The following is an 18,389-nucleotide window of genomic DNA, read 5'->3' as shown; positions in this document are numbered from 1 at the left end:
CTGCCTTGTGAGACAAGAGTTTGTCAGTGTCCGTGTTTTTTTATCTTAATGCTGCATTCTTAGCTCTAATTATTTTGTTACCATATCCACGTGTAATATTAAATGATTTATCAGACGAAAGAGTAAAAATAGGGAGGGAAGACTTTTCTGTGACATAGCTGGAGTAGTTACCATGGCAACATTCCCATCCTGATGTTCTCTCCTCTGTTCTCATTCAGGACCAAAGCTATACAAGGAGCCCAGTGCCAAATCTAACAAGCACATCATCCAAAACGCTCTGGCCCACTGCTGCCTCGCAGGCAAGGTTAATGAGGGGCCAAAGAACAAGATCCTGGAGGTAACGGCTTGGGGCTTTTAACATATTGGTCTATAGACTTGCAGAGGTCGGGGTGTCCTGGTGGCTGTATTAATGATGAACCTTTAACATCGTGGATTGAAATCGTACCTTTCTCTCTTCCTATTGTTCCTGTTGGCTTTGACTGGCACAAAAGTACTTAATGTAAACAATGGTGGAGTTGTGTCACAATGAAGGGAAGGCTGTAGGACATTACATGTAAAAATGTGAAGGAAAATCCATTTACCTACCATAGCTAAACAGTGAAACAGCAAAGTGCAAAGTAAAACGAAGAAACTTTTTGAACCAAAACAGTATTTCAATAAAAAGGAAGAACACAGCAGATTGATGAGTATGACAGGACTTTGTTACTTTGTTGGTGTACTGATGGAATTAGTGTCGTAGAAATGCATGTGTTATAATTGCAGAAGGGAAGGTCAGAAACAACATTTTAGCATTTAAGGCTCAAATCAAAGGGCAGACCCACTTTTAAATAGCTAAATGTATGCTAGTGAGAGTCAAATGTTACGAAAAACCTTTGCCTTCCTTTAGAATTCATGACCTTCATACTATATTTAATGAGCCTTTCTCCCCTGACATTAACAGGAAATGGAGAAATCAGAGGCCAACAACTTCTTGGTTTTGTTCCGAGACTCCGGCTGCCAGTTCCGCTCTCTCTACACGTACTGCCCCGAGATGGATGAGATCAACAAGCTGACAGGCATCGGCCCCAAGAGCATCACGCGCAAGATGATCGAAGGCCTCTTCAAGTACAACTCGGACAAGAAGCAGTTCAGTCAGATACCAGCCAAGTCCATGTCAGCCACCGTGGACGCGGTGACGATCCACGGCCATCTCTGGCAAACCAAGAAGCCAGCCACCCCGAAGAAAGTAGTGCCTGCCCAGTTCTAATGGAACTGGATACCAAACATCACCATTCCCCCCTCAGATGGAACATACCCATTTCAATTTGCACTTCACTGTACATATCCATGAAGATTCAAGCACCTGCAATGCCAGTTAGATGAATGCATATTTGACTATTAATGTTTGTTTGTTTGTTTGTTTTTTCCTCCAATTGCATTCCTGTCCCTGTTTTTCTTCCCTACCGTGGACTGGAAATAATAGAACTCAGTGATTATAAACTCCTGGAATGTATTCCGCTGTTGAAGAATTATGTAAATGCTTCCCACTTCTGTGTTTTTAGAGATTGTCATGTTTGAGTCAAATAATGAAGGCATGTGTGAGTGTTGTTTTTGTCTCCTATGTGCCAAACGTAAAACAAGAGACGGTGTGATTGCTTGGATATTTTACTGAACCACTGAATGTTTTTAATTCATGTACAGATTGATTCTTGTGAGCATTATGCTGTTGATGTGTGGCCTTATGCATGTTTTGTTTTAGTGTGTGAGTGCAATGGGATGATTGTAAAACAGCATATACAGAGGCTTTTTTGTTTTGTAATTGGAGATTGCTTCTTCTTCATCTCTGTGGGTAAAACAGTTTGTATATTAATGTATGTAAAACTACAAAGGGCCAAAAAACGTATTGCATAGAGCTAGCACTAGCCACACAGTACATGTGTGCTCAGCTTAACAAAGCCAAGCGGTTTCTGCTTTTTCAGAAGCCCTTTTGAGAAAGTAATTTTAAAGAATTCAGAACGTTACTGTAGATCACTGGTTCTCAACCTGTGGGTCGGGACACCTGCAGACCATTTGAGCTATAATGTCTGATGTGTGAAAATATATTTCTAATATACAAATATGCTGTTTGTAATCGTTTTGTTTAAAACCCCTTTCCTCACAGAAGTAGTTGCGACCTCAAGACGTACTCCTAGCAGTAAAATTGATGACCAGTGAAAATAAAAATCATCGTTAAGTTAACCATCTGGTTTGTTTTCACTTGGGGTTCACGAGGAGGCGTTGCTTCAGCCCAAAAGGTTGAGAACCAGTGTTATAGATCACTCGGCTGCTGGTTCACAGCTAATTTGTGAACAAATCAAATGGCTCAGTACTTTTGACTTTATTGTTAAATAATGCCTGCACCATGCATTATCTTCACAGATAATTAATATAATATACGATTACACTCTCACCCACTGTAATAGTAATATGTCAGTAATATGACTCAATTCCAAGACCGACACAATAAGTATTCTCTTTATATGAATATCAGGATTTAACATTACATTTCTGTACTCGTACTTTCTTGACACTCTTAAATTCTTCAGATTCATAATGGTTTACTTACATTATAAAAAGTCTGCACTTATGATACATCCACCAAACACCAGATGTAATAATTACAACGTTTAGATTGCTGATTTTGCTCTGTCAATCATACATCACAGTCAGTAAAAGCCACACCTTTTCCATGGTGTCGTCTTCAACACATCTGTGCATCTGTTGCCCCAAACTAAGCATTATGTGCAGAGCGTTAGCAGCATATTTGTCTGTTGCCTATAGATGCAGCATGTCCTAAACAGGCCAGTTTTTAACTTTATTTTATTTGTTTCTATCATGAGGAGAATGACTTTCACAAAATAATGCAAGGCAGAATAAGGAAGATCCTTGTTGCTGCATACGGGTAGAGACTCGCCACAGAGTTTCATTGGTGTCAGTATCGTGTTCCTTTTGCCACCGAATGTCAAATCAACTCCATTTGAATCCGTTAACATGGTGCTTTGTTTTCAACTGTGGGATATTTATGATTTAAGAGAGCATGTTCATGTTTTTAAATGTGTTATCTAGAGTGTGTCTCTGTTGCTTATTGGAAGGATTTGTCTGCAGAAGCTCTGTCCACCTGCTTATGGCTGTTTAAGGCCAAGGTAAATGGTTATTTTAATTGTAATGATATTGTACAGTGTGTTCATGTGAGCTCACACCTATAAGATTACTTTGATTCGTTTGTCAGACGCTGTGCTGTCATTCAACATTTTTTGGGGCATTTAATAAAACTCAGCATGGCCTCAGCATTTATGTGATGTTCATTTTAAAAACAAAAAAGTCTATTGTAAAGGAGTCAATCACCACAGGTTAATTGAGAACAAAAATCTGGAGAAATAAGGAGGTGTAAAGACCACGTGGGATATCACATGCGTAATTTATAGAAATATTCATCTTATTTTTACAGTTTTACAGTAAACATTTTGGAGAAACAATGTATAATAGTTTATGTGTGAGGGAACAGTATCAGTATATTTGTTTAAGCTCAGTCTTATACTACTTGAACTGAAGAAAATTAAGAGACATTAAACACTTAATTTTGAGAAACAATTTCTAAGAGTAATTAGAGTAATACTATTGTTTAGAAGCCAACAATAAATAAGGATGCATCACCCACATGCAAATTGAAAACAATGACTACAGCTTGGGCCTGACACATCATGGGAGGATGAAGTTACCTAATGTGGAGATATTACTGGTCACAAAGATACATTTTAATACATGTTCATTGCCATCCAACTGTGGATTGTTGAGTGCGAGTCCACCCTCACTCAACAAGTATCTCGTTGAGCCAGTAGCAAGGCTGCATTACCAATCAGGGAAAGATAACAACTGAAAAAGCCTGGTAACATTATATAACATATGTTATGAAGTCAAAAAAAGCGAGAATGTTTGTGTCCCGTGCAATCTGCTGGTGCTCCATATATAGCTCGACTTTTGGTAGGTTTGCTTTTCGCTCACGGCCACACCACCCTGAACAACCCGGGTGTGGCGGATTTCGCACATGTAACTCCCTGTGCTAGCCACTAAAAAAAACAACAACAAAAAACACGCCCAATCTCATCTGATCTCGGAAGCTAAGCAAGGTCGGGCCTGGTCAGTACTTGGATGGGAGACCGCCTGGGAATACCAGGTGCTGTAAGCTTTTTGTTTTCTTTAAAACTCCATGTTAATTATTTATTGGAATGTTTTAATGATTGGTTGTGGTAGATGTTGTGGTCTCAAGTATTTGTTTGAAGGCAAACCTCCGAAACTAATGCATGATTAGTTTGGCTATCTTAACCTACATGATTGAGAGTATAAACTGTTTATTGGTGCAGTCAAATAAGATGTCAAGTCACTTACCTCTGTTGTGTCTCCAGGGTGTTCCGTTTAATTTTATAGTCCACATTGACATCAATACATTGTCACCCCACAGCAATAAAGACAATGATCAATGTATAACACTAGAAAAAGCAATTCTGGATTTTCTACCAAACCATTTAAAACCCGTGTGTTTGTGTCTTTATCACACGTTGCGGTTCGTGCGCGTGCACATGGCTCTAACTTGTAACTTTAAGTCATAAATTCATCTTGTAACTTCAACTTGTAACTTCAACTTTAACTTTAACTAACTTTAAATGTAACTGTAACTTTAAATGTAACTTTAACTTTTAATATAACTTTAATTTTAACTTTAAATGTAACTTTAACTTCAACTTTAACTTTAACTAACTTTAAATTTAACTTAAAGCATGTCCTCTTCCCACCCCCCATGGACTGTGTAAATAATAAAGATTTAATAGGGCAGGTGGGGGGAGGAGAGGAAGGGGTCTCTGTGTGTCAGCAGCAGCGGCGGCCATACATCTCCTCCTCTGCCTCAGTCCAAACAAAGCTCTCTGGGTACGGAGCGTCTCCAGTATATGCCAGATTTATTTAGTTACATTTAAAGTTACAGTTACATATAAAGTTACATTTAAAGTTATTTACTTTTAAAGTTACAGTTACATTTTAAGTTACAGTTACATATAAAGTTACAATTACATTTAAAGTTACAGTTACATTTAAAGTTACAGTTACATTTAAAGTTACATTTAAAGTTACATTTAAAGTTCCAGTTACATTTAAAGTTACAGTTAAAGTTAGTTACATTTAAAGTTCCATCCATCCATCCATCCATTATCAGCCGCTTATCCGGGGTCGGGTCGCGGTGGCAGCAGGTTCAGCAGGCCGACCCAGGCTTCCCTCTCACCCGCAGCACTTTCCAGCTCATTCTGGGGGATCCCGAGGCGTTCCAAGGCCAGCCGGGAGATATAATCCCTCCAGCGTGTCCTCGGTCTTCCCCGGGGCCTCCTACCAGTTGGACGTGCCCGGAAAACCTCTAATGGGAGGCGTCCAGGAGGCATCCTGACTAGATGCCCGAACCACCTCAGCTGACTCCTTTCGACACGAAGGAGCAGCGACTCGACTCCAAGCTCCCCCCTGATGTCCGAGCTCCTTACCCTATCTCTAAGGCTGAGCCCGGCCACCCTACGGAGGAAGCTCATTTCGGCCGCTTGTATCCGAGATCTCGTTCTTTCGGTCACGACCCAGAGTTCGTGACCATAGGTGAGGGTTGGAACGTAGACCGACCAGTAAATGGAGAGCTTTAACTGTAAGTTACAGTTACAGTTAAAGTTACAGTTACATTTAAAGTTACAGTTACATTTAAAGTGATAATTGAATTTCTTTTCATGTGTGAAAGCACAAAGCACAGTATGTTATTTTGCTCTGCATTGGATAGTAGCTGTAAACTAGAAAATGTGGCAGTCCAAACAAAACACTTTTTAAAAGTACATTTAAAGTTACATTTAAAGTTACAGTTACATTTAAAGTTACATTTACATTTAGTTACATTTAAAGTTAGAGTTACATTTAAAGTTATATTTACATTTAGTTACATTTAAAGTTACAGTTACATTTTAAGTTAACCAAAATTCATAGTTTACAGTAAATCGGCATTGCTGATGATGTTTATACTTAAGGCTATATAATTTGATGGTATTTAGATAATCCACTAACTGATGTATCTATAGTTAAATAAAGAAAAGATAACACATTAGTTATTATTTAATTTTCGTTAATAGTTGTATTCCTATTTAGTAACGTGTTAGAGAGTCACTATAACCACCTTCTTAATTTCCCACTAAATCAGTCGAAAGTTTTCTCATGCTTCGTATTGTGGGCGGGACCCGGAGACTGTCCGACGTCATCACAACAATTGATTGGTGGTTTGCGGCTGCGTCCGCATGGCAACCGCGAGCTGTGTACAAGAAAGAGGGCAGAAGGGACCTTTCTGGAGACGCTGACTGGGATTTCAACTCACAGACACCCTTTTATTTCCATTTTCTTCGTAGATATTGTCGCATTTTGGATACTGCATAAAAAAAGTGGGGAAAAAGGACTGCAGCGACTTTAAAGCGGCGTGCTGTTGGCGCAGACTGACTGACAGGTGAGGAGTTGGCCACTGATTCACGGCGGCGTGTTAGCTTGCACCGCCATGCGCGATACTCTGCCACACTAAAGGGACACCGAATGACATTGTTCGCTTTTATTGTTCTGCATGCTGGTCCACTCAACTGGCCGTGTGTGTGTGTGTGTGTGTGTGTGTGTGTGTGTGTGTGTGTGTGTGTGTGTGTGTGTGTGCGCGCGCGCGCGCTTATGTGCTCTAATGCGCAAGTGCACAAGGTGTGCCTGAGCTCAGATAAAGTGCTGAGGCTGTCTGGTTTGGGCCGCAGACCCGCTGTCACATCCCGGACCCAGACCCGGACCGGATGCTGTTCCTGTGTGTGCCGGGAGGAGCAGGGCGCTGTCACCTCTCAGCGTCTTGCTGCACTTATAGGTGCACACAGGGCGAGGGAGTGGATCATGCATAATGGAGATCTCTCCGTGTCCTTGGATAGCTGCCGATGTGATGCTTCTGTGGTTAACCGTTTGCAGCCCGACCACAAAGGAGTGCATTCTGACTTATTTCTTCCCAGGATCAGAGGATAGGCTATCCACCGCAATAAGGTCATTTTGTAAAAAGGGAAAAAGTGTTTAGGATTATTATGATGGATGCTACCACATGCAATCACTTTCAACATACCGTTGAGTATTACACACACAGTGCAAGTTGGATATGCTGTGCCACTGGTGTTAAACAGATGCCGGAGAAGATCACAATAAACTGACTTTAAAGTAACTATTTACAGTAGAAGAACCGGCACAGCAGAAGCTCCTGTTGAGGTGTTGATATCGAATGGCATTTAAAACATTTGGTAAGTGTTTTTACTGGTAAGCTGGACGAACCAGAAGTGCCTGTAAATGGTGCGTCTGTAAGCACACCAGTGGGCATCTGTTTGAACAGAAGTGTGCATGAGCATCAATAGCACTGATCTGAAACGCTCTCATCTTGTTTCACACACAGGGACCGATAATGCTGCACATCAAGTGCTGAATATGAGGTTGCTTGGTTAACAAAAAACGTACCATGTTTTTTTTGCTTGTCAACTTGTCAGCAGAACATTTCATAAAATGTTTAACTTTGGACGAGGAAACAAACAATGCTTGTTAATAATGATGATATTCCTGCACTAGATTGTCTTCAAGCAATGACTATAAGACTCCCACAGAAATGATATACTAGCACAATTGTTTAATCTGTTGTTGGGTGTAACGTAATGTAATATGGAAGTAGGCAACATTTCTCATAAATCTTTCATTTTAGAATGAAACTCTTTGATTTCAGGTTACGAACCATACGCATGTGCATTTTTCCTTTTTTTATGCAACTTTGTCAACTACATATCCATCTTATCTTCCCTCTATCTGTATTGCATCCAGCTGGAGGCTCCTACCACAGATCTTTCACCATGACGGCAGAGGAGACGATCAGCATCAAGGAGGCAGAGGTGATCAAGGTGATACTGGACTTCCTGAACTCCAGGAAGCTGCACATCAGCATGCTGGCCTTAGAGAAGGAGAGCGGCGTCATCAATGGACTCTACTCTGATGACATGCTCTTCCTCAGGTACGACTGCTCAGCAGACTTGTAGCAGATGAAAGAAGAGAGTTCACTTTCAGTGTTACAGTAATGTGTAGCATGTTGTGCTGTTTGTTAGGATCTGGTCTCAGGTATTTACCCACTATTTGCCAGTGTTGTCTTATTTCAGGTTAAAATGAGCGCTTGACTGAATCACTGCAATGGGGGCAATGTTTTCAGAGGCCTCTTAAATTGTCCATTTGCTGCTTTCAACAGACAACTCATTCTGGACGGCCAATGGGAGGAGGTGATGCAGTTCATTCAACCTCTCGAAGGAATGGACAAGTTTGACAAGAAAAGGTGAGTGAAATAATGAGAGCATTCAACTTAAAACGTGCATGTTTAAGGAGTGGCTTTTTTTAGGGAAAACAGGAGTAGTTTCAATGTATTGTTGAGGCATTATGAAGAGAACGTGAGGCCAATATTAAACACAGCTTTATATGTTTGAGTTGACAGATGCCTGCCGCTTGAAAATCTCTTATTTTCAGTTCAGTTGCATTGCTTGCTTGTATGTATTTCAAGTATAATAAGTACAGTATGGATCGTTTCTCTTCACTAATGACTGAGTTGGACTAACCAGTAAACCTGGAGACTGGTAGCCTTAGGCCAATTCCAGTACTGTGTGTCATAAAAGTAATATTGTATTATGGTATGCCATAAGGAATGTCATATAGTAGTACTATATAGTATAGTATGTCATAGAAAAGTCATAATATAATATTTCTTACCAAATAATCAACACAAACAAAGATAATTTTTGAACTCTGTTGTCTTAACTAATTAAATAACAAGTTGATAAAAAATAATCCCACCCAGGAAATGTCACATGAGGTTAAATCATTTTGTGTCTTATGAAGTGCATTTGATAATACTGAGATTTGTGTTTTTTGTAGGTTTCGCTACATCGTTCTGAAGCAGAAGTTTCTGGAAGCTCTGTGTGTAAATAATGCTATGTCTGCTGCTGAAGACCCTCATAATGTACGTAAATATGTAATTATGAAATTAGCTGGGAAACCAAATACACTTAACATGTCCTAATACCACGAAGCCTGGTATTTAATTGATATGATGCATTTATGTGTGAATATGAAGCTTCTTCTAAAACTTACACACAGCTACCAGTGTGGTTCTACAAAAAAAAAAAGTCAAATCCAGAGAGAGCATCTTAACAACAGCCACATACTCACTTATCCTCTCTGAATTTCCTGTCAACTCTAGCTTGAGCTCACCATGCAAGCGGCAGTCAAGTGCCTCCACAGTCTGGAGGAGTACTGTCCGACCAAGGATGACTACAGCAAGCTGTGTCTCCTCCTCACCCTGCCGCGCCTCACCTCCCATGCAGAGTTCAAAGACTGGAATCCAAGCACGGCACGTGTCCATTGTTTTGAAGAAGCCTGTGCTATGGTAGCTGAGTTCATCCCCGCGGACAGGAAGCTGAGCGAGGCGGGCTTCAGGGCCAGTGGAAATCGCCTGTTCCAGCTGCTCATCAAAGGGATTCTCTACGAGTGCTGTGTCGAATTCTGTCAGGTAATACTATACCCCTAAATTAAAGGGGAACAAGATAACTTCAGTCGCTGTGAAAACGAACCTAATGCTGCGTCCAAACCTGTAAAAGTAATAACCTGTTAAAGTCCATTTTAATGCACGGTATCCTATTTGATGTATTAAAACATGGTAGGCCCTGCTTTTATTTCAAAATCATCAACCATTTCAGTAATGGTTGATTGTCAAAATAGCTGTGTTTCTGTGTTTTCTAGAGTAAAGCAACTGGTGAGGAGATCACAGAGGGCGAGGTGTTGCTCGGTGTGGATTTGCTCTGCGGGAACGGCTGTGATGAACTGGACTTGTCGCTGCTCTCTTGGCTGCAGAATGTCTCTCCGGGTGCCTTCTCCTGCGCCTTCCAGCAAAAGACCCTCAACATCCATGTGGAGCGTCTGGTGAAGCCCAGCAAGGCCGGCCACACCGACCTCCTCACTCCATTAATCAACCGCCTGTCCCCCTGCCCTACCTCCCCCTTCCACCAGAGGCCTCATTCTGCCGACACCTACATGTCAAGATCCCTCAACCCGGTTTTGGACGGCCTGTCCTATGGTCTGGCAGCCCAGGACAAGAGAGGCATGGAGGCCAACATGAAGGCCGCCCTCAGTCGGAGCCTCGTGGAGAACAATGTGCATCAGCAGGACGATTCGCCTGAAAAGTAAGGGTTAGGATTAGAAAATACAGGAAGTAAGTCAAGACGTGTTTGAAGCCCATCAAGTTATTAGAGGTGAGCTGACTACAAATACAATGTGACATTAATAAGGACGAAGTGTAGACAGCGTTCTGAGGCATCAATTGAAAGGAATACTGTAAACTGAGACGCTACCAGACTGTTGGATTTTGTAAGGTTCTCTGACTCCACCTGCTGGATACAATTTATGTGAACAACTGGTACAAAGTGAGATCACTACGATCAATGACTGAGTTCAGATGTAAATTATGCAATTTAAGACAAGATTACAATGAATCAAAACATATATAATATATATACAGTATGTATTTAATATAACACATTTATCATTGTATTGTGGCACACTGTTGTTTGACCTTGTTAATGTTGTTTTCTAATAAGCAACTTTGTAGCAAAATGAACATCCCACATTAATTCTATTCCTTTCCTTTTGCTACATACACAGTATAATACTCATGTTTATTATACATGAAGTGTTTTCCGCTTGTATTGTATTGTTTTACCTCCTATCAAATTAATTTAAATAAAAATATAATAATTGTTGTGAATTGACATGTACAGTATATTTCCCTGACTATAGGAAGCACTCACACGTGCTGGATGGACCCAACCCCTCACGCACACCTCTGACCCCTGGGAAAGATGGCGGGCCACCCTGCAGCACAGAAACAAATGAGGTAATAAGAACTGCAGACTCAAAGCATTATCTTGCTGTTTGTGTAAAGACGTGTTTCATGTGCTATAGACAATAAAGTTGATCAAGAACCCTATTAGCTACAGTATTGCATGAGGTATGTTTCCTTGGGTCCACAACAAAGACTGATAAAGTGACTGTGAAATAAACAGGAAAACAGAAATACATACACAGAGTAACATAACTGAGCATAATAATACAGAATAAACAGGACTAAAACTGGCACTCAGGAAAAGCTCTTGAACATTCAGAAAATCAGACAATTAAAAGTCATCCGTTGCACTCCGGTGACCCCAATTATTGCAAATCATACACTATATAATAAAGAAGTACAAGAAACAAGTAAGTGTTTCTGGTCCACAGACCATAGCTCATTGATAAGCATAAAGACACATCAGATATTGAGATGGGGAGTGTCTCTCACCTTGGTCTCTCACAATTTAGTCGGACTCCACTCCGACTAAATTGGTTTCATGACTGTCTGGTCACTCGAGTCAAAGTTAGATCTTCAGTCTGTCTTCCCTCCACAGCCGTTACTCCAGATTTAAGAGATTTAGAGTAGATTCCCCCTGAACCTCCTGAACCACCTTATCTCCACTGCCTCATAAATCCATCACCAATTCTCTCCCACACCTGCCCAAGGGGCACTATCGCCCTCCAGCCCCCTGTTCCAGGGACGAGGTCATGGACACTGGAGGCAGATCATCTGGTGCGATCACACCCAACATGGCCGGCTGCTTTCATCATCGTTCATCTTTATGCACCCCAGATCCCATCCAGAGAAGCAAAGTAGAGTGTGTGTGTGTGTGTATGAGGTACTGTAGACCTGCTGGATATGATGAGGTCCTTGAAAACTTTTTATAGGATTTATGATGGAGGATGAGACCTTGGGAGTTGAAGAGTTATCAGTAGTGGCTCTTGGGAGAGAGTTTGTCTATCATAACCTTGTGTGTGTGTGTGTGCGTGCGCTATTGCATGTGTGTATGTAGTGTCAATGAGCACTGCCAAGTGTTCAAGCAGAGAATACTGAAATGCAATAATAAATATTCTGCCATTTGGCTTACAGGGCTTGTTCAGGTGAAGCAAATCCTGTCAATTGCTTAAACTTTCTATATCTTCTGCAAAAACAAGCTTGCAGTGTCTATTTTTGACTCGTTGTGTGTTTGTCCAGCGTTCGGACTCCACAGGGCACATCCAGGAGTATTACAGGCAGCGTCTCCGTGTGCAGCAGCATCTGGAGCAGAAGCAGCAGCAGAGACAGCTTTACCAGCAGATGCTGCTGGAGGGAGGCGTGAAGCCGCAGGATGGAGCCCAAAGCAACCTCACTGAGACCTTCCTTAGTAGGTGAGGTAGTCCTATTAAAATATTGATTACCAGTGATTAAATGAAGAGAGCACAACCTCTGTGTTACCTTATTGAGACCAATATATCTTCTTTTTGTCCAGATCTATTCAGAAGTTGGAGGAGATGAATGTGGGCATAGACCCCAGAGGAGATGAGGTCATGACCGGGAGCACCAGCACATCCAGTCCCAGAACCACCAACACCTCCCACACACCAGACACTGGGCCACCAAGGGAAAAGCCAGGTGGAGGGGCCAGCAGCACCCCGTTAAGGACCGGGAGCCACAGCTTGCATTTCCTCAGCGAGTCCCCAGTTCCTGCCAGTCAGAGGTAAGAGCCTGAGTTGATGCTATTACCACAACATCAACTCCCAGGAACTTGTGTATTTGGCTGAAGTTGTGATAGGATTTCATGTAAAAAAGAAATTCTGTCAAAATCATGCTTGAGTAATTTGATGTTGACTGCTACTGACTCTTCAAACTCTTAAGCAAATATTGTAACATCTCAAGTAAATTAAATATTGATCAGTAAGCAGGTCAAATTACTGTGTTGCTCATCAGCATTTCAAAATGTCTGTGTGCGTCTGTGCGTGTGTATTATCAGTGTTGAGAGGATAAGAGAGTCGTGTCCCACAGCCCAAGATGATTCTGGCTACTCTGCAACACGTAACTCACAAGAGGTACAGCAAACTGCTTCAGTATTATTTTCAAAGTTGTTCATTTTTTTCTAGGTCCATTGGGTCTTTGTAACCTCCTATGTCTCCGAACCATACAAAAATGCGATAAAATATCTATACATTCGTTTGACCTGGTTCTTAAAAAGGTCAGCACAAAGGGTATTTTGTTGGCTTTTTTTAATCAATTCTGATGTACAAGTAGATCTTAGTTACAAATATATTTGTCTAAACTTGTGCAGCTGGGGAAATCCAAAGCCCAGTTTGTGAAGGTGAACCAGCTGGAGGACACTCAGGCTGTCCGTGCAGTGGCCTTCCATCCCTATGGAGCGCTCTATGCTGTGGGCTCCAACTCAAAAACCCTGAGAGTCTGTGGCTACCCAGAGACACTGAACATCAGGTAGGAGCTGTTTACTTGTACCTACATATCCAAACCATGAGATAGTCTCACACGATTAGAAATGAATTCTGCACTAGAAAATAGATAGTAGTAGCTTCTTAGAAAATGTTAATAAAGTGTGTTCATGCACAGAAAACATTGACAGAAAACTACACTTGTGGTGGCAGCATGAATATGACTGTACATCAACAAACAAGTACACTGGGGATTTGTACATTGTGTGAGCAAAAAAGCAGAAACTGCTAAATTCCTGTTCTGTATCGTGCCTCAACATATTTTATTCCAAGTTGCCATTCTTCCCACAATTAGTATATAACATTGTAGCATTCACGCCTTGTCTTTCTTGTATTTTCTTGACTTGTCCAGTGGTTGCGGTGCAGTCAAACAGCCAGTGGTACGCTTCAGGAGGAACAAGCACCACAAGGGCTCCATCTACTGTGTCGCCTGGAGCCACTGTGGACAGCTGTTGGCTACTGGCTCCAATGACAAATACGTCAAAGTCCTGCCATTCAATGCAGAGAGCTGCAATGCCACAGGTATTATTGGATGTGTTGTAGTGTGTGTGTGTGATGATCATTTTACCAACCACACCACAATTAGCACTTACTTACATTTTTTAACTTTAAAACAAAGTTGCTGCTGTTGTGGTTAAAGGGATTTGGTAACATTTAAAGAAAGTAAAATGCAGTTTCAAGAAGAATAATTGAAAGTAAGCGTTTCATCTTTCTCCGCATATTAGGATAATGTTATTGTTTCCTACCCAAATGTATGTCTCTGATTCAGGCCCAGACCTGGAGTTCAGCATGCATGACGGTACCATAAGGGACCTGGCCTTCATGGAGGGGCCTGAGAGTGGAGGATCCATCTTGATCAGTGCGGGGGCCGGAGACTGCAACATCTACACAACAGACTGTCAGAGAGGACAGGGCCTCCACGCCCTGAGTGGTCATACTGGTATTTAGCCATTGTGAAAGAAACCGTTTTAAGGAAACTCAAAGGTTTTGAAATGAGTTTGCAGTCAGGGTACATCACCTGAATGCATCTTTCAGGATTATTACTTCTCAATGGGTCATTAGTAAGAAACACATGGACTATAAACATTTTTTATATAATAACAAGTCATATAGTATTTGATAAGTGTTTGATACAAAGTCATAGAATAGAATAGTCAATTAAAAAAATCTTTTAAAAAGTATGTTATTAAAAACATCATAGTATATAGTATGTCATAAAAATGGCATAATTTAGTATCCCATAACAAAATATCAAACGTTATTGTTTAGTGTGTCAAAAATTCAGAGTATAATTTGTTATAAAAAGTAATAATACAGTTTAAATTATTTGACAATTTAAAATGCAAAAAGTCCAAACTTTAATATGTTTAATATACCATAAAAAATTCATTAAATCATTAAAAAAAGTTCAAGAAAGGTTATTGGGAAGTGTGTCGTTAAAAAAATGTCTTAGAAATGTCGTAGTGTGGGATTAAAAGAGTCATATTATAGCCATAAAAAGTCTCCAAAAAAATTAAAAGAAATAGTTTGTCAGAAAAATATGTAGAAAAAAAAGTCAAATTAAAATGATTTGTTAAGTACATGTCATAAAAATAGAAACATTAGCTAGAGACAAGAACAACAAAGCTAGACTGAAATTAATGTCCAGGGTGTGATGGGTCTGCGGTGATGTCAGCCGTCTGTTCTGTGGAGATGTAGCAGTCCTGGATGGAGGGGTCCTGGATGGAGGGGTCCTGGATGTAGAGGTCCTGGATGGAGGGGTCCTGTATGTAGCGGTCCTGTATGGAGGGGTCCTGTATGATGAAGGTCCCGGATGGAGGGCAGGCTGACACCAATGGTTTCCTCTGCAGTCTGGCCATTGTAATCTGTCCCTGTCTTGGTGGCTGATCCAGACCACACAGGGATGGACGTGCAGAGGACAGACTGCATTATCGCGGTGTAGAGTTGCATCATTAGCTCCTGAAGTCAGTTGAACCTTCTGAGCAGGATGAATATCCTCTGCACGTGAGGTCCTGGGAGATAGTGGATCCCAGAAACTTGAAGGCTTTGACAGAAGACACAGTGTTGGTCAGAATGGTGTCGAGGGCTCTTCCTGAGGTCCACGGTCATTTCCACAGTTTAAAGAGTTCAGCTCCAGATTGTTCTCACCACACCCAAAGGCCAGTTGTTCACGCTCCCGTCTGTATGCAGACTCGTCATGAGGCCGATGGCCATCGTGTCAGCTGCACGAGTCAGTAATAATAATACAGTAGTAATAATATAGGATGTATTAGAAAATACCACAAAAATGTCACTAAAAAAATGCATAGTTTAGTATGTCATAAAACTGTGAAAGTATAGTGTGTCATTTAAAAGACACAGTATAGTATGTCTTAAAAATCTCAGTAGTATGCCTTAAAAGAAACGTCAAAAATATGTAATTTAAATTTATATAGTAAAAAGTTTTTTAACATATCCTTCCTCATTGTTTTAAGATTTTGGAGTACCCAGATTGCTTCCTCATCATTATATTATAGAATGTCGCAAAAGACAACATGTCAAAGATACAGCATGCACAGTGTCTGACATGCCACCGCTGTGTTTGAACAGGTCACATTCTCACTCTGTACACGTGGGGAGGGTGGATGATCGCCTCCGGCTCCCAGGACAAGACGGTGCGCTTCTGGGACCTGCGTGTGCCGAGCTGTGTCCGGGTTGTGGGCACAACTCTGCACGGCTCAGGTGAGTTCATGACTCAGGAGGGCGGATCCCTAATGTGGCTGCAAATGATTTGTGCCACACACTCCTATTCTGTCTCACACAGGAAGTGCAGTTGCTTCAGTGGCGGTGGATCCCAGCGGCCGCCTGCTGGCCACGGGTCAGGAGGACACTACCTGCATGTTGTATGACATCAGAGGGGGCCGCATGGTTCAGACATACCGCCCTCACAGCAGCGACGTCCGCTCGGTGCGCTTCTCACCTGGAGCACATCATCTTCTCACCGGCTCTTATGACAACAAAGTTATCATCAGTGACCTTCAAGGTAGCGACGTTTACATGAGAAGACAAAGAAAAACTAAATATTGTGTACAGTGTGTCTAATCCCATTTGAAGGCCCACTACCAGTAACACTGACTGTCATGCACTCACATGCATCAGCCGTGTTAGTGTAACACCCCCCCCCGTGACACTTTGTTTTCTTTCTCTGCCCCCAGGTGACCTAACAAAGCCCCTCCCCCAGACAGTGGCAGGGGAGCACGGGGACAAGGTGATCCAGTGTAGGTGGCACCCCAAAGACCGGACCTTCCTCTCCTCCTCCGCAGATCGAACTGTCGTCCTGTGGGCACCAGGCCCCTGAGCTGTTGCCTGGGGAAACACTGCTTAACAGCAGCAGGAAGCAGGAAGCACAAGACCAGTGTCCACACTTCCCCGCATGGATCGCTAACTGCTGTGGTGTACTTTGTCGTTTATGTACACATACCGTGAGCATCGAGCTGTCTATTATATGCTGCTCAGTTAACAGTTGAGGAAACATGGATTTTTAGCGTTATGTTTTATTTTCAGATTCCGTGTGAGGTTCAGTGTGTGTGTGTGTGTGTGTGTGTGTGTGTGTGTTTGTTTAATACCTGATAATATTAGCTTTTGTAAGTAAAGCATAACGATTAACCTTATGGAGCCTGCAACGATGTTGTTGGCACATATGTAGTTAGAATATAGAGATGACTGATACTCATGGTTTTCAATGGAGGCATTACGGTCACATCTTCCACTTAGTTTAATGTTTTCTCACAATGCCAAATTACATTTTAGTCAGGTTTAGTCAGAACTTGGTACAACAATGCCAACTCGGTGCAACATAAAGCAGTTGCTGTCTCTGTAGTTTCTATAGGAGCCAGTGAGCTGGACCACGTTTGGTTATGCATATCATAATGTGCCTTTTTGTAACAATTTTAGAGATGCTTTGGGTGCGGATAGATTGAGAGATTTATTTATTTGCAGCTTTATTTTGATATCTTCTCATATGCCTTCTCAAATGTATATTATTGTAATGTCACTGTAATGCAAAAAATTATCACCTATAGGCATTTGTGCACACATGTATAAATCCCCAGTGTTTCTCCTCACGTCGGTTGAAAAACTATTGAAAAAGTGAGAGTAATTCTGCGCTTTACACAAATAAGTCATTTGTAAATGTGTCCCAGACCCACGATTTAATTTCAATGTTGTGTTCTAAACACAGTGAACAGGTGGATTGCAGCATTGGAATACGGTTTGGTTTGGAGCTTCAGAAACCTGTTCTTGTGGATTCCATCAGACATTTGACGTGTATTGGTGAGGTTGTAAAAGGTGATTGGGTGAGGAGAAATAACAGTAGTTGTGGTTAGAGCTCAATCCTTGATCAGCTCCTCAAACTGTAGGAGAGGAGGTATGCAATTGTTGTCCCAAAAAACTAAATGATCAAAGAATCCACAGAAAATAGAAGTTAGAAAGTCAAGACAATGAGGCACTTTAAAGATAATAATGCTGCTGGACTACACAATGTGAATCTTTCACTTTTTTATTTTATTTTTGCACCTATGCAGACCCCTGATGGAGAAGAGGGTGTTATGCATCATATTTTACATTATCTGTCGCTCACAGTGGCATACTGAGTGTTGTTTGAAACCTGTGCTGTTTTAAGCAAAGTGTGTGCACACAAATGTGTAATGATGGAACTGCCAAGGTGGTCATTGGGGTTCAATCTGTTCAAATAATAAAATAGTGGCTGTCTAATACCTCATCTTCTTTCTTTTGAATAAATGAAGGTATTTTTAAGTTACACTTTGGAGCTGTCAGTTAACTGATGGAATAAAGTTACAAAGTGTCATCACACAGCTCGCTTTTGTCTCTGTTGTTTTGGCAACTGAAAAACTAGTTAAAACCATGTTTTTTAATTTCCTGAACAACACATATTT

The 18,389-nt window shown here is 41.3% G+C and overlaps 2 protein-coding genes across 3 annotated transcripts in view; both read left to right on the top strand.

The window, feature by feature from the left end:
- Positions 1-2,217, top strand: part of camsap2a (calmodulin regulated spectrin-associated protein family, member 2a) — a 50,943-nt gene extending 48,726 nt beyond the window's left edge. For both annotated transcript variants that reach the window (XM_034531283.1, XM_034531282.1), the window contains exons 16-17: positions 219-337; positions 941-2,217. In XM_034531283.1, the coding sequence (XP_034387174.1) occupies positions 219-337; positions 941-1,246 (425 nt within the window). In that variant the 3' untranslated portion in view covers positions 1,247-2,217. The remainder of the gene's footprint in view (positions 1-218; positions 338-940) is intronic.
- A 4,256-nt stretch (positions 2,218-6,473) lies between these two features.
- LOC117729390 (WD repeat-containing protein 47-like) lies at positions 6,474-17,032 on the top strand. The gene is given in 16 exon segments (XM_034530399.1): positions 6,474-6,529; positions 7,903-8,089; positions 8,318-8,401; positions 8,995-9,079; positions 9,320-9,628; positions 9,859-10,298; positions 10,912-11,008; positions 11,668-11,814; positions 12,197-12,369; positions 12,471-12,698; positions 13,244-13,441; positions 13,808-13,977; positions 14,225-14,395; positions 16,045-16,176; positions 16,259-16,477; positions 16,650-17,032. Coding segments are annotated over 15 exon segments (2,754 nt in total). The 5' UTR covers positions 6,474-6,529; positions 7,903-7,931; the 3' UTR covers positions 16,793-17,032.
- The last annotated feature ends 1,357 nt before the right edge of the window (positions 17,033-18,389 follow it).

Source organism: Cyclopterus lumpus, chromosome 4 (genome assembly GCF_009769545.1).
Source record: "Cyclopterus lumpus isolate fCycLum1 chromosome 4, fCycLum1.pri, whole genome shotgun sequence".
NCBI lineage: Eukaryota > Metazoa > Chordata > Actinopteri > Perciformes > Cyclopteridae > Cyclopterus > Cyclopterus lumpus.
Note: the sequence above shows the minus strand (reverse complement) of the source record. Positions and strands in the feature narration are given on the sequence as shown.